General features: G+C 38.4%; 1 protein-coding gene across 2 annotated transcripts in view; it reads left to right on the top strand.

The window, feature by feature from the left end:
• ZFYVE16 (zinc finger FYVE-type containing 16) overlaps positions 1-14,158 on the top strand; it is a 34,944-nt gene that overhangs the window by 12,577 nt on the left and 8,209 nt on the right. For both annotated transcript variants that reach the window (XR_014270216.1, XM_082497812.1), the window contains exons 4-11: positions 4,831-4,927; positions 5,827-6,000; positions 6,449-6,600; positions 9,392-9,770; positions 10,293-10,415; positions 10,509-10,664; positions 11,274-11,498; positions 13,264-13,346. Coding sequence is in view for 1 of the 2 variants with exons in the window: in XM_082497812.1 (XP_082353938.1) it covers positions 4,831-4,927; positions 5,827-6,000; positions 6,449-6,600; positions 9,392-9,770; positions 10,293-10,415; positions 10,509-10,664; positions 11,274-11,498; positions 13,264-13,346 (1,389 nt within the window). In the remaining variant the exon portion in view is untranslated. The remainder of the gene's footprint in view (positions 1-4,830; positions 4,928-5,826; positions 6,001-6,448; positions 6,601-9,391; positions 9,771-10,292; positions 10,416-10,508; positions 10,665-11,273; positions 11,499-13,263; positions 13,347-14,158) is intronic.

The raw sequence follows: 14,158 nt of genomic DNA, 5'->3' as shown, positions 1-14,158 counted from the left end.
CTAATTAACTTATTTTTCAGTATTCCTCTGTAAGCTTTACTGATGAGGAGATCGAGCAAAGCTTAATGTCAGTACTTACTAACATTTTGCATCTGTAGCATTGAGAGGCATCTGGAGAGGCTTGGTAACTTTTTTCCAGGATGCCTTTTCTAGTACTGTGTGTTCAAAGCATGGTACCCATTTATTTCAACTGCAGTAAGCGAGAACTAAAATGTAGCTCTGCATTTGGGTGCCAAGAAAATGAAGAACTCCTTCTGACAACCTAGAAGTCATTGAACTTAATCACTTGGCAGAATATCCTGCTGAAGTTTTGTAACCGCTTAAAACAGTTCTTCAGAGTGACTTTCGTTTTAGTCATAAGACTGACTGACTTCAAGTTCCTGTTTATGTGCACTGTGAAATTTCTTGCAGCTTGTCTATAGATGGGGATAAAAGCATCCTTCACTACACAGTCCTGTTTACAACCATCAGCTGTTAGTGTTGCTGATCTTGTGTGTTAACAGAGAGGGTTTTGGCAGAAGAACAGTTTAATAAGAGGGAGCATGTTGTGGTTTAACCCCAGTCAGCAGATAGGATCATGCAGCTGCTCACTTACTCCCCCTGGTAGGGACTGAGGAGAGAATTCGGAAAAGTAAGAGTGAGAAAACTCATGGGTCGAAATAAAGACAATTTAATAAGTAAAGCAAAAACCACACACACAAGCAAAGCCAAACAAGGACTTCATTCACTGTTTCCCATGAGCAGGCGGGTGTTCAGCCATCTCCAGGAAAGCAGGGATCCGTCACGCTTGATGGTTACTTGAGAAGACAAACACCATCACTCCCAATGTCCCCCATTCCTCCTTCTACCCCCAGCTTTATATACTGAGCATGATGTCACATGGTATGGAATATCCTTTTGGTCAGTTGGGGTCAGCTGTCCCAGCTGTGTCTTGTCCCAGCTTCTTGTTCACTCCCAGCCTGCTCGCTCATGGGGTGATATGAGGAGCAGAAAAGGCCTTGACTGCCTAGCCACAACTGAAAACACCAGTGTGCTGTTTCTCATCCCAAATCCAAAGCATAGCACTATACCGGCTGCTAGTTAAAAACTTAACTCTATCCCAAGTGAAACCACGACAGAGCATCACAATGCACATTCATTGGGAAAATGAGCGAAGGCAGTATAGATTATCTAAACTTTACAGATATTGGAGCGCTGTGCAGTTGTAACTCTGTCATAGCTTTTCTGAATGTTCAATAGCTTAACTTTCTGCCTTGTAAGACACTTTTTAATAGTAACTTTTGTCTTAAACAAAAAGCAGTCCTTGCAGACCTGTCTTGGGTTATGTTTTTAGCCACTTGGACATGAGGAGAAACTGGTAGAAATTCACAGTTGTTCTCTGTGGACTATTCTGGAAGACAGTTGTATAGTTTTCATGTGGTCGTACACCTTTTTTATCAATGAAAATGGCAACACTTGTGAATTCTGGCTTCTGTGCAGGAGAGAAGTGTGAAGTTAGTGGTCTCTGCCTTCTCTCCCATCTGCAGCACTTGTGAGGCCAAACAGCTTCTCAGTTTCTTTATTCTCTTGTTGTGGTACCCTTCTTCCTAGCTCAACCAGAATCAATTTCTTTGCTCAGCAGGCTAATCTTCATCTCCTTCCCCCTGTTACATTACCTGTCTATTAGTTTGTCTTCACCTCTTATCTCTTGTGCATTAAGATTAAGCTGCCTCCTCTTTTGTGGGTCCCAGTGGCACCCACTTAAGTGTAAAAGGAGAACACCAATGGGAAAGGGTTGTGCTGCTTAGCATTTGAAGCCCTAAAGTGGATTGTAACTGATTGTCCTGGTTTGAGAGACACAGGACTAATTTTTCTTCTAATGCCTGGGAAAACTGCACTTTTAGAAGACTCCAGTGTCTGAATTTGTGAAAATATTTACTTTACAGCCAGCTATGGTGTGTGGGTCTCAAGGTCTCAGTGTTTTCGAGCTAGCCAGGTGCAGGGATGAGGAGGAGCGAGACCCGGGCGCTTGACCCAAGCTGGCCAACAGGATTATTACATACCATCGTCACGCTTATTATAAATAGGAAAGTTTGCTGTGAAGTTTGCTCTCTCCGTTGATGGCTGCCATCCTGAGAACTTTGTGTCCTGGTGCCGGAGCCCTGAGGCCTTCCCTTTCTCCTGAAGCCGTAGCGCTCGCAGTGTCCGACTTGCTGTCCACTGCTGGGAGTGCACAGCTTCTACTGATATAATTGGCTGAGTATAATCTTTGCATATTCTGTATTGGAGTCAGGATCAATATCAGTTCTTTAGTGCTGTTAATGTTATTTATCTAATCTTATTCTATTAAATCTCTTTATACTTCAGCTCTCAGGTTTTCTTGTTTTTTCCCGATTTCCCTTTCCCAGGTGGGGAGGGGTCATCGGGTGATAGAATGATTGTCTAAATGACAACGAATTGTTATGGGTCTCTCAAACCATAACACTGATTAACAATTAATCTTCACCAGTTACATTCTTAACATCTTTACTGAGCATGTGCATTTTCAGTTGAGGTAAATTATCTGTGACACTAATGCAGAAGCAATTGAAATAGTTTCTTTTTTGAGCTCAAGTATTAACTGTTTTTACAGTGACTTTACTTAGAGGAGTTCACTTGTAATAACAACTTTTTGCTTGGTCACTACTGTTTGTTGGGTTTTGGTTTTGTTTTGCTTTTTTTTCTTAATCCACTTTGTTTTCCTGGAGATAATCAGGAGTAGCAGAAGACACTTAAGTGTTCCTTCCACTTACTTAACTGTGGTCAGCAGTAGAAGGGTTCTGTCAGACCGAGGTTTCAAAAGATACCTTTTGTCAAGGCTAATTCTGACTATATATAGCTAAAAATGGTGTGACTCTTTGGAAACCTGCAAATCACCCTTGAAAGAACATAAGGGAAAAGTGAGAAAAGCACCAGATATTTATGGGAACTCCTGTGGGAAACAGCTTTACTACTAGAGGCGTATTTCTTTGAATGGGATTGTGCAGGTATAGTCCAGGCTGCATGTAGATGCACTTTTTTCCCCCATCTCCGCTTAAAAATAGACTGGAGATACATCCTGTTGGAGTAGAAGAGCATATTCTATTCTTTCAAAGCAGCTTTCAGCAGGCTTTTAAAATGCTTTGCTGAAGGGAGCTAGTAACAGGAAGGCAATTAAGCTTATTCGTTCTGACAGAGTTGGGGAGCCTACTTAGCCAACGTAGTTCCTGAGCCAGCATTAGTCAATAGCTTGGGAAGCAGTGAGCTCTGGCTTAGATAGTTTTCCATGAGGTAAAAGAGTCATGACAAACTGGTAACACTTGTGGAGAGACTTAATGCAACCCACAGTGCTGCAAGATCAGTGGATAAAGAACAGCTCTTTGCTGGTATGAGACTAGAACGTTTTCACCATTAAGGAATCCTAATGGGACACTGCAACAGTTATCTTCAGAGATAATTGTAAACCAGTAAAGCAAATCTGACCCAATTCTGGGGTTCAGTCATTGTTTCTATCACTGTTGTCTAATGTAAAGCAGTTATGGGATTAACAGAAGTAGGAGTGAATTTGGGAATAGGTGGTGCAACCTGGAATTCTTTCATTGCTCTAGGTGAAATTTTTAATATAATAAGTTATCACTTGTGTCCTCCTTGTTGCTGCTCTTTGTTGTGTACATTTTGTGGGTTTTGGTTTTGTTTGGGTTTTTTTTTCCCTGAAGGTTTCTTCATGAGAAATTAAGATGCAGGCTTGAATATTAGGCTCCAGAGGGTTTAGAATCAAACGAGTTTATTTCTTGGAAGAGTGTTCTAATCACTCTGCAATTATATATCAACTACTTCCAGCTATGATCTTAAAAAATAAACCCCAGTTTTAGCTATTTTGTGGGCACCTGGCCTTATGAAAGTAGATTCACTCACAGCAAGAAATTTTAGGTGCTGCTGTTTTATAGCTGAATGAGAAGAGTATTGGCAAGAGCTGAGTGCTTAGCTATGTATGTGTGCATTCCTGGCCAACAAAAGGTTGTTTGTAAACGTCTAAGGATTGCTTTAGTCCAAAAGAAATAGCTGACAAATCTGAAAAGCTTCTGATATGGATAGATTGTGCTTCTGGGGAACAGGATAGGAAGAACCTGTGATCAAAAGCAGACTTGGCAGGCTTTGTAGTTTGACCCAAATTGTGGAGTTTTTGAGATTCTTAATTATAGCATCGTAGCATAGTTTGGGTTGGAAAGGAGCTTTAAAAATCATGTAGTTCAGCTTTCCTGCTGTGGGCTGGAACATCTCTCACTAGATCAGGTTGCTCAGAGCCCCATCACCCTTGAACATTGCTAGTTGGAGCATCCACAGCTTCTCTGGGCAACCTTGCCCCTTGTCCTGTCACTACAGGCTCTGGAAAAAAGTCTGTTCTCATCTTATAAGCACCCTTTGAGTGTTGAAAGGCTACAATAAGGTGTACCCAGACCCTTCTGTTCTCCAGGTTGAACAACCCCCGCTCTCTCAAGCTGTTGTCATAGGGGAGATGTTCCAGCCCTCTGTTTTTCTGGCCTCCTCTGGACCCACTCCAACAGGTCCATGTCCTTCCTGTGCTGAGGACTCCAGAGCTGGATGCAGGAAAAGCCTTTTTAGTCTGGTACTTTCCTGCCTCCCTAAATAGAAGTGTATTGTAAGATACATATGCTAAAGCTCCGTTCTTCCTTCCCTACTTCCAAAAATGTGTATGCATACTTCATGTAATGCTATTTCTTTTGCTAAGAGGAGTAAGTAATAATAGGAAATGAGTTTAGGAAGTACTGGAATTTGTCTATAATGTTTAATTCCAGTCTTTTTCTGATTCAGGTTTTTTGTGGTGCTTGTTGCAAACGAAAGTGCAAACTACAATACATGGAGAAGGAAGCAAGAGTCTGTACTGGCTGTTATGATGATATTAATAAAGGTAAAAAGTTGTGGGGTTTTTTGTAATTGCATTAATCATTAAAGAAGAATAGGTACAGATAGCATCTCTTTAATCTTTGTTCTTTTTAGGGAGCTTCACTGCTTTAATTAGTGTATGTTTTCCTATTTCAGAGATGGAAGAGAGAATTATACCTCTTAGTTGGATTTCAGCTCTTACTTTAAACTTTGAGTAGCAAGCTGTTTATTTTTATTTAAAAAAAAATAAATGTAGGTTTGAACTCTGTAGGACTGAGTATGAAGTTCTGCTATTGGGTCATCTGTGGCAGGAGTCTAGCAAAAATGATCCTCCCTCTGCAGTAGCCTTCTACATGTTTAAAGACTGTACCCCAATTTGTTCTTACATGCTATTTGGGCATTTTATGTAGCTATCTGTCCTGATGTTTTTACAAGTCACTTAACAGTATTACAGTAATTGAATCATAAGATAGCTTTCAGTTAAGAAAAGGTTAACTATGGATGCTTATGGAAACATCAGGAGAAAATTGATGCCCTAATTGTTAATATTTAAATAACAAGTTGAAAACAGATATTAAATGTGCCACCTGAATGGAATTTGACTTGATAAACGTGATATGTGTATTTGCACCAAAGTACAGGGATCAGATGATTCAAAGTAGTCACTACAGCAGTGGCAAGATGTACAAGGAGGTCTGTTTCTATGTTAGGAATTAATTAGGCAAATGTGCAGGTAGAAAATCAAGGAGTTTAAATTTTCTTCTGTGTAATAGCTTGAGTTTTCATTTTTCATAACTAGCTCAAAAATTGTGCACTGCTCTTGCAAAAAAAAAAAAAACCACCCCACCCATAGTACTGCACTGTAAACAAAATTTTTGTGAGAATGTAATTGTGAGATCTTAAAAACTACCCATGTTTTTTTAGCACAGGCATTTGAAAGGATGATGAGTCCAACTGGTTCTGTCCCCAGTTCCAGTATGCCCGCTGAGTATTCTGCTGTTCCACCTTTGGAGGAAGCCCAGATATCTGGTAGTGCTAGCTCTCCTTCACCTTCTGCATTGTTACCTATCTCAGTACTTAAACAACCTGGTATTGAAGGTATGCTAAATATAGTATAATACATCTAACACTTTCAGGATCTCTTTGGAAAGAGTTGTTTATCGCATCGTGGATACATACTTGGTATACTGATATTTTTTGTGTGAAATGGAAGCTCTGTGAATTGGGACACTGGAAAGTTACCTTTAGTTTCCAGTTTTGATGCCATGTGTGAGCTTGACCAAGTCTGTCTTAAGTCTCTGTTTATGAAATGTGGATGTGGGGTTTTTTTGCTGTCGTCTCTGTTTATATTGTTTGATATGAGATTTTTTTTGCATGTGTTTTCCTGAATGGAGACTGTCTTGTGTTAAATTGTCTACCTGTGCTTTGTTCCAGTAAACAAATTCTCTATGTATTTGGGGGGAGAAGGGTCTTAATTTTTATCCTTTTCAGCTATTAGACCAGTACAATAATATGAAGTCAGTGTTGTTTTTTTAACCTGTCCTAGGTCTGTGCCCCAAAGAACAGAGGAGAGTTTGGTTTGCAGATGGTATTTTACCAAATGGTGAAGTGGCAGATACAACAAAACTTTCATCTGGAGCAAAGAGGTCATCGCAGGACTTCAGTCCACTAAACCCTGACTTGCCAGAAATGCATATGGTATGAATTAAGAGGTGTATGTAGGTGCATGAATTACTTCTTGAAATACCTTTGGTTGCTATTGATTGTGCCCCTGACATACAACTGGTGCTTCACAGCTTTTGGAATCTAAGCCAATATTTGATTATTTTTGGGGGGGTGACTGTGAAGTCCTTGAGTTGAAATATTCTGTAGGCCTTACTTCAAAGGAAGCCACGTTTGTTTTGGAGTGTATGTGAACTTCAAAAATAGTGTGGCAGAAAATTTTCCAAAACAAGGTTGTTTTTTTTTTTTTTTCTTTGATTAGCTACTTTTGTGATGTTAACCTCATCCATAGTTCTGAATCCTGTCATTAACAACATGCTTATAGTAGAAGTTTGTGTGTTTTTTTCCAGTGGCTTGCTATAGTTTGCCTGTTGGATTAGACTAACCAGAAGTTGTTTAATGCCCTACATTATGGGGTGTAGAAAATCTGCTTATCGCTTCTAATGCAAACTAATACTGAATTGAGAGGGGGCTTGGCTTTTTTTTTGTAATAGATCATATTCATGGTGTTTGAACTAGTTGCACTTGACAATAAGAGTCCAGAGAAGTGGTATAAGTTTGCTGTGGAAAGATTTGGAGAGATTCCTCAGCTGGAGCCTTTTTAAAATAAAACATCACTCTGAAGCGGTCTCTCAAGTGATAATATGAATTCTATGATTCTAAGAGCATTCAAGATTTTTTAAAACAAATTTAGTAAAGCTAACAAGCAGGTCATTATTATTTGTATGTGGAGGATCTGAATAGTTACCAAGAGTATAGCATGTAAATCCGTGTTAATTCATGAAGAATGGATAATAGTAAATGTGACTTCATTTGAAAAGGACAGACTCCAGTAAGTTGCAGGTGAATCTGGCTTTTCTAGAAACTTTAGACCCGAGGACCCATTCAGAATAAGAGCAAGAAAGTGCTAAAATTTTTTTTACAGGGATGATTGTGCTTCTCGCTTCTATTAGTCTGTAAAGAAGTCTACACTGATAGGGGTAATGCTGATATTGTTGATGACCCTCTATTTCTAGAAAAGCTCATCAAGAGCTCATGAAAAGAAATTCGGCATCAATAAGATAACTGAAAAAAATCTTCCAATTTATAAAGATAGAACTTAATAGCCAATGATGTGGTAAAAGGATTAAGATTTGAGACCCACAGTTGTCTGTCCTGGACTCTGTGCTATCTGGTGTACTCACAGATGATAAAAAAGGTAAAATTTCTCAGACGGTGAAGGCAGATAGATTCCCGACACTAATGAACTGGCTAAAATGACAGATGCTGTTGTGTCCTTAAATGCAGAATAAGGAGTGCATGACTTCAGCTGGGCTTTTTAAGATTACATTTATTACTGTATGACTTATCAGAAAGGAAGTTATGATCAGTCATCAACCTGAAGAAAATATTTAAGCAGTTGTTAAAAAAGGAAGTAAATGGATGGCATAGAATCATAGGATGCTTTGCATTGGAAGACCTTTAAAGATCATCTAGTCCAATGCCCCTGCAGTGAGCAGGGACAACTTGAAATAGATCAGGTTTCTCAGAGCCCTGTCCAGCCTGAACTTGAATGTTTCCAGGGATGGGGCAAACAGGGAGAGCAGCAGAGAGAAAGTGGAAAATCGTTATGACACTAAATGCATCAGTGCTGCTCCCAGAGCTTGAATATACCTAGCAGCTCTTGCTCTACCTATTTTAGTAATCAAAAGATACAGCCTATTTCCATTTTGGGGAAAGAGTAGAGTATTTTCACTTGCAAAAGATGAGCTATGTCTAAAATTAAAAGCAGCATGGGCAAAGTGAGTGGGAAACAATTAGTTGATGGTTCTTGTATGCAGCTTCAGAAGCTCAAACAAAACCACCATACTGCAGCTCTAAAGCAAAGATGTACTTTACTAGGTAACACGTAATCCTGGACATGCTGCCACAGGATGCTATGAAGGTCAAAAGTATAAAGTGGTATGAAACACCAGCAAAGTCATGGGGAAGAAGTCTATTGGAGGCCAATTTAGGCATGTTTTTGTCTGTGTGTTTGGGAGGTGTTTATTTTTGGGGTTGGTGTCTTTTTCTTTTTTTTTTTCTGGCATGTGTATTCTCTAAACAGAGGATTTGCAGGAAGTTGATGGCATACCAGAACTATCACAGGACAAGCATAGAATTGTTTGTTTTTTTCTTGTTGCAATGCAAAGTCTTCCCTGTTGAGATAGGATGCAAGTCTAACAATCTTGAAAGATGATAGCACACCTCTCGATTTGTTTTTTGTTCTGGTTTTGATGTTGTGTTTGGTTTTTTTTTTTTATGGCAGCTGATATCCTAATGTGCCTATGCGCATAGTTTGTCTTATCCATTTCGCTGAGGGAGCAGCATAGGTTTGACTCCAAAGTAGAAATTAATATGACTGTAAAATTAGTATGTAATGTAGAAATAGAAATACATTTTCAGCACTGAACTGCTGATCCCAAAGATTGCAAATTACAGTGATAACAATGTTCAGTAACTGTGACTGGGGAAACAGTGATACTAAACAGATACCTGGAGGAGTACTTATTGTTGATTGTGTTACATCTGACTGTTGTATGCTAAAATGACTAATCTGCAGTGCTCTGATAAGAATTTTGTGTTACCAAACAAATAAATGAATGTGGCCACCTTCTTGTTTAGAGAATATTCTCAATATTTGTGATAGATCTCTTTCTCCTTTTGCTTCTAGAATGCTAGTAGTGAAATTTTAGCATGTTGAGAGACAAGAGTGTAGATATTTTTTTTCTCTTTTTCTTATTCCTAGGCTGCAAGCCCAGAGGAATATGATATCTTAACTGATGTAAATCCAAAACCTAAGGAAGAAATTGGTGTTATTACAAGAATGCAGGAATTGTGTCCTCCTGTTTCTTCAGATGATGCACAGCAGGCTGTTCTGGGCCAGAGTGAGGTGGTACATAGTTATAAATCTGTAACTTTAGAAAGTAAAGGGCGTTCTCCTACTGCGGAAGCTGAGAAGACTCATTCCACTTCAGTTGATCAGACTACAAGTGATATGCCTGTTAGCCCTTCAAGTTACAGAGCGCTATGCAGTGTTGAAAACTGTGTTCGTAAAGACATCAGCCTTGTTCCTGATGGTGATAAACTGCCACCACTTTTGCTTGCAGTGGGTGAAAAAGGAAAAGGTAAAATTTGAGAAATTTGTTAATATTTAGTCACCTCATGCAAGATTTATAAATATGAACTTCTGCATTTATAATTTGTATTTTAATACAATTCTAATCTCTCATTTATTTGCTGCACATTGGATTGTTGGATAAATGAACATGCATTATTAACAGTATCAATAGGTTAGGAAAAGAATACTTCATCACTTAAATTTGTTACAGTAGTGACTGTGCTCACTGATGGTAACTAACAGTACCACTATATGGATGAGGAGGCAGCATACACAATTTGTCAGTAATTACCAAATGAATGGTAGCCCTAGTTTGCACCTTTTTTAGAAGTTACTGCTTTATTTTTATGTGTTCCTTGAATCTTAGGGTAAGCGAGCTCGTCATTGGTTGATGTGTAGCAATTCTGAGTATAATTACCACCCTCTTAAGATAGGAGGATGGGATAGTCTTTCATATGCTGTGATCTGTAATTCTTGTTTTAGGTAGTTGGCTGACATGTTGAACTAAATTGAGTGTTAATTTATTTAGATCCTCTAGTGGAAGAACATCCATCTCACCAACAGGTCACTCTGCTTCTTGTGGAAGGAGGTCCTAGTCCACTAACATTTATCCTAAATGCAAACTTGCTTGTGAATGTCAAGCTAATAACTTGTAAGTAGTACACATAATCTTTTCCATTAAATCTAGTTTTCTTTTTTTGTCTGTAGAATAACATTACTGTGGTATCTACCTTTTTAATTATAGATTCTTCAGAAAAGTGCTGGTACTTCTCAACAAACGGACTACATGGTTTGGGCCAGGCAGAAATTGTCATTCTGTTGCAGTGTTTGCCAGATGAAGAGATTTTTCCTAGTGAAATATTCAAATTATTTATTGACATCTATAAGGATGCAATGAAAGGTATGTAATTTTAATGTCTAACTTTATAATATCTTCTTGCTGATCTTTAAAGCTGGAAGTTGATATGTAATTTTGCTTGAAGTATTGGTAGGTATCTAATGATTCTGTTGAAAAATCTTGCAGGGTCAGCCTTAGGCTCTAAATAAACAACAGAAAAAAAAAAAGTTTCTTTGTTTCATATACTTCTGTAAACGTCCTTTTTGCAGTTTTGTTGTTATTCAGTCATGCTATGTTGGAGATTCTGGGTATAAGTCCTTGAGTGTATGGTTTAGGGCATCTGGAACTTCATTTGTAGAAGTACAGTATTCTTATGTATATAAATGTTTGCGTTAATCAAAGTTCATCAATTGTTTTCTGCCAGAATCTTGTACGCTTCAGGGTTTTGGTACTTTTTGGAAAAAAAAAACTGGTTTCATATACAAGTTCATTTAGTTAATAAATATTGAGCACTTAGTCTATGGGTTTGGATGTCTGTCAGACTTTTAGGAAGATGTGACATACACCGTATGGCTTACAAGTCTGTAGGAGACCACTAGTTAGAGTAGTTTTCTTGAAACCAATGTATTACCTCTCCAGATGTGCAAATACTCTCTGTCCCTCTTTCTACAGGAAGGTTAATAAGAAACATGGAAAACATTACTTTTACTGAAAACTTTCTTGGTAACAAAGACCATGGAGGATTCCTGTTTGTTTCACCAATTTTTCAGAAACTTGATGATCAGATTCTACCAGATAACCCTTTTCTTTGTGGCATTCTTATCCATAAGATGGAAATACCCTGGGCGAAAGTTTTTCCAATCCGTTTAATGTTGAGATTGGGAGCAGAATATGGGGGTAAGTTTTAACACTTTAAATAACTATTGATGTAAAATTCCCTTTGGAAAATACAAGTTTTTTAGACAAGCAAAATATTTAAAATAATTTTTGCAGTATTTTACAGTACGCTTGTGTAAGTGTCACACATGGGAACCCACCTATTAAGACACTTAGGAATTTACATTGTGCTGCTAGACTCCCTTACTTTTTATTTTTTTTCTGAGAAAGCTCAGAAAGCAAAACTTACGGTAGTAAACTATCAAAATGTCTGACTTCTGTTGTCATAGGAGAAGGGTTTGGAGGGAAATTCACAAGCCCCATTTACAAGTCTGACAAGTTGGTTTTTTGCATTAAATTATTGATATTAAGTATATTGGCAAAATATTACTACTTCATAAAATGGATAGAGGTACTCATTACTTGTAAGAATAACTTACCACTTAATATTTTTGAAGTCCCTAGGGCTGTAAAAATGCAGGAGGCATTCTTTCAAAGTGAGGTAGATAGAAAGCATGTACATGTACACCAGCACAAGTTGTGCAGTGACACAATCTCCATATGGGAATTATCTTCCACAGTCTGTTGCAGGCTGATGTGAGCATTTTCTGCTCTGCCAGTGACACGTACGCTCACTCTGCTCCAGGCTCACCCAAGGGAAATGTTTACGCAGATTCCCATTGCCTTGAAGAACAGATAAAGCTAGCTTGAGCAAGACCTGAAAGTAGATATTGTCCTAAAGGCCTAATGGAGCTGCTTGTGTACTTGCTTGAGCAAGGCAGACGTTAATTTAGTGATACACTGGCTGTTTTGTTTCCTCTTGCACTACTGCTTATGATTTAGATAGCAGGGGTTCAGATTAAGGTGCAGCATGCAGCAGTTGCTTGAGTGGAATGGATTTCAAAAATGTATCATACACAACTTTCCTGACCTGAATGCATTTTTGATAAATAAGCTTACTATTCTAGAAGCTGCGAGTCCGTAAATATGTGTCACTCACTTGTTTATGGATTTCTTGAATCAATGGTGGATTTCTACTGGCCAGGCTTGACTGCATGTTGACATGGGTGGTAGCTTCTTTGTAATTCTTCTTTCTCTTGCCAAACTACTTTATTTATTTTTTTAACTGATTTTGCATCTTTGACCTGACAATCCTGACTTTGCTATACTACCTGTTTTGTTTTCAAATGGCTTCATACTGTGCTCTCCTGCATCTTGTTACCTTCCCTGGTTTCCATCTGTGTTTCCCATTGCAGCCATGGGACTTTAAAGCATGTTACTTTGTATGAATATCCTCACTCACTCTATTCTTATCAATACTAAGTGGTACTTCACTTTATATTGCAGCATTAACATAGAAGCAGATGTTAACCTGTATGGTATTCTTATTCAAGCAACTACTAAGCCTTGCAACCCTTCCCGCAGCTGGTGACCCAAAGACTGAACCCAGGATGTTTCTGCCCAGATCACCTATTGCAAGAAACATAGCTGACAAAGCATATGAAAGCAGCAACAAGTCTGTGCCACAAAATTACTGCCACAGGAGTGTGACTCCATGCAATCACATTGCAGTGGGATTTAACTGTGGGTGGAGAAACCACACAGTGGGCTGAAGGACAGTCCGTAACAGAGAATCAGACAGAGGCTCTAATTCCTTTGACTGGTCAGATACAGAGATTAAGAAACACAGGCTTTAGCTGAAAATAAAAGTAAATACTTGGATTAGCAAGTCTTACAATTGTTGATAGGTAAACATGACCTTTTTTGTTTTCTTCCCCCACCCTAGCATATCCAACTGCTGTAGTAAGTTTCAGGCACCGGAAGCCGCTCTTCGGAGAGATAGGACACACAATTATGAATCTGCTTGTTGTGAGTAAATGTTTTATTCTTTTCCTTTCCTGTTGTAATTTAGATTGTATAAAATATCCTCAAAACTCTGATTCCTGAAAGCAGAGTTATTTTTGGCAAAAGGCTGATATCTTAGTTCTTCATACTTGACTTGAAACTTTCTGACCAAAGAGTATTTAAATGTGAGTTAGGAAAGCTGTATCTTTCACATTCTATCGTTATGCATTAGTTCTGGTGGTAAGAAATGGCTTTAAATGAACAAGAAAAATCTTGACATTTTCATTTAAGCTGGTAATAATCATTGTTCAGTTGCATTTTTCTGTTCCAAGCATTGGTGTGGTGCAAGAATTCTAGTCTTAAATCTGACATTTTTTTAATCTGAATGAAAGAGTTGACAGGCAGGTGCTGTGGCCTAACTGCAACAGTAATTACTTTGTCACACAAATGTAACCTTAACACAATTAACCAGTCTGACTGTCTTATGTGAAGAACTTCATGTTTTGGCAAAATCATCAGAGTAAGTCAAGTCTGAAATTTATGCCATTTCCTGAGGAAGTTCTTTCTCTGATATTCAAATAATTCAATTTAAACTTCCGTAAGCCTGTATTCCTAACAAGTAACCTTCTTCTAATACCTAGATAAAACCTGCCCTTAATGCTGTGATGGAGTGCTGTAATATTGTGGAAAGAATTGCATGTATTACTTAGGTGATGATCACTAAATCCTCTCGTAAGAGTCTAGAGACTGTTACAGCTGAGATGAAACTGCAGTCTTTGGCCCCTCGTTCTTTTTCGCTGCTGTTGATGTCCATGTCATTACATAAGGAATCAATC

The sequence above is a fragment of the Vanellus vanellus genome, assembly GCF_965231255.1.
Source record: "Vanellus vanellus genome assembly, chromosome: Z".
Taxonomy (NCBI): domain Eukaryota; kingdom Metazoa; phylum Chordata; class Aves; order Charadriiformes; family Charadriidae; genus Vanellus; species Vanellus vanellus.
This window is presented reverse-complemented; position numbering and strand designations above follow the sequence as displayed.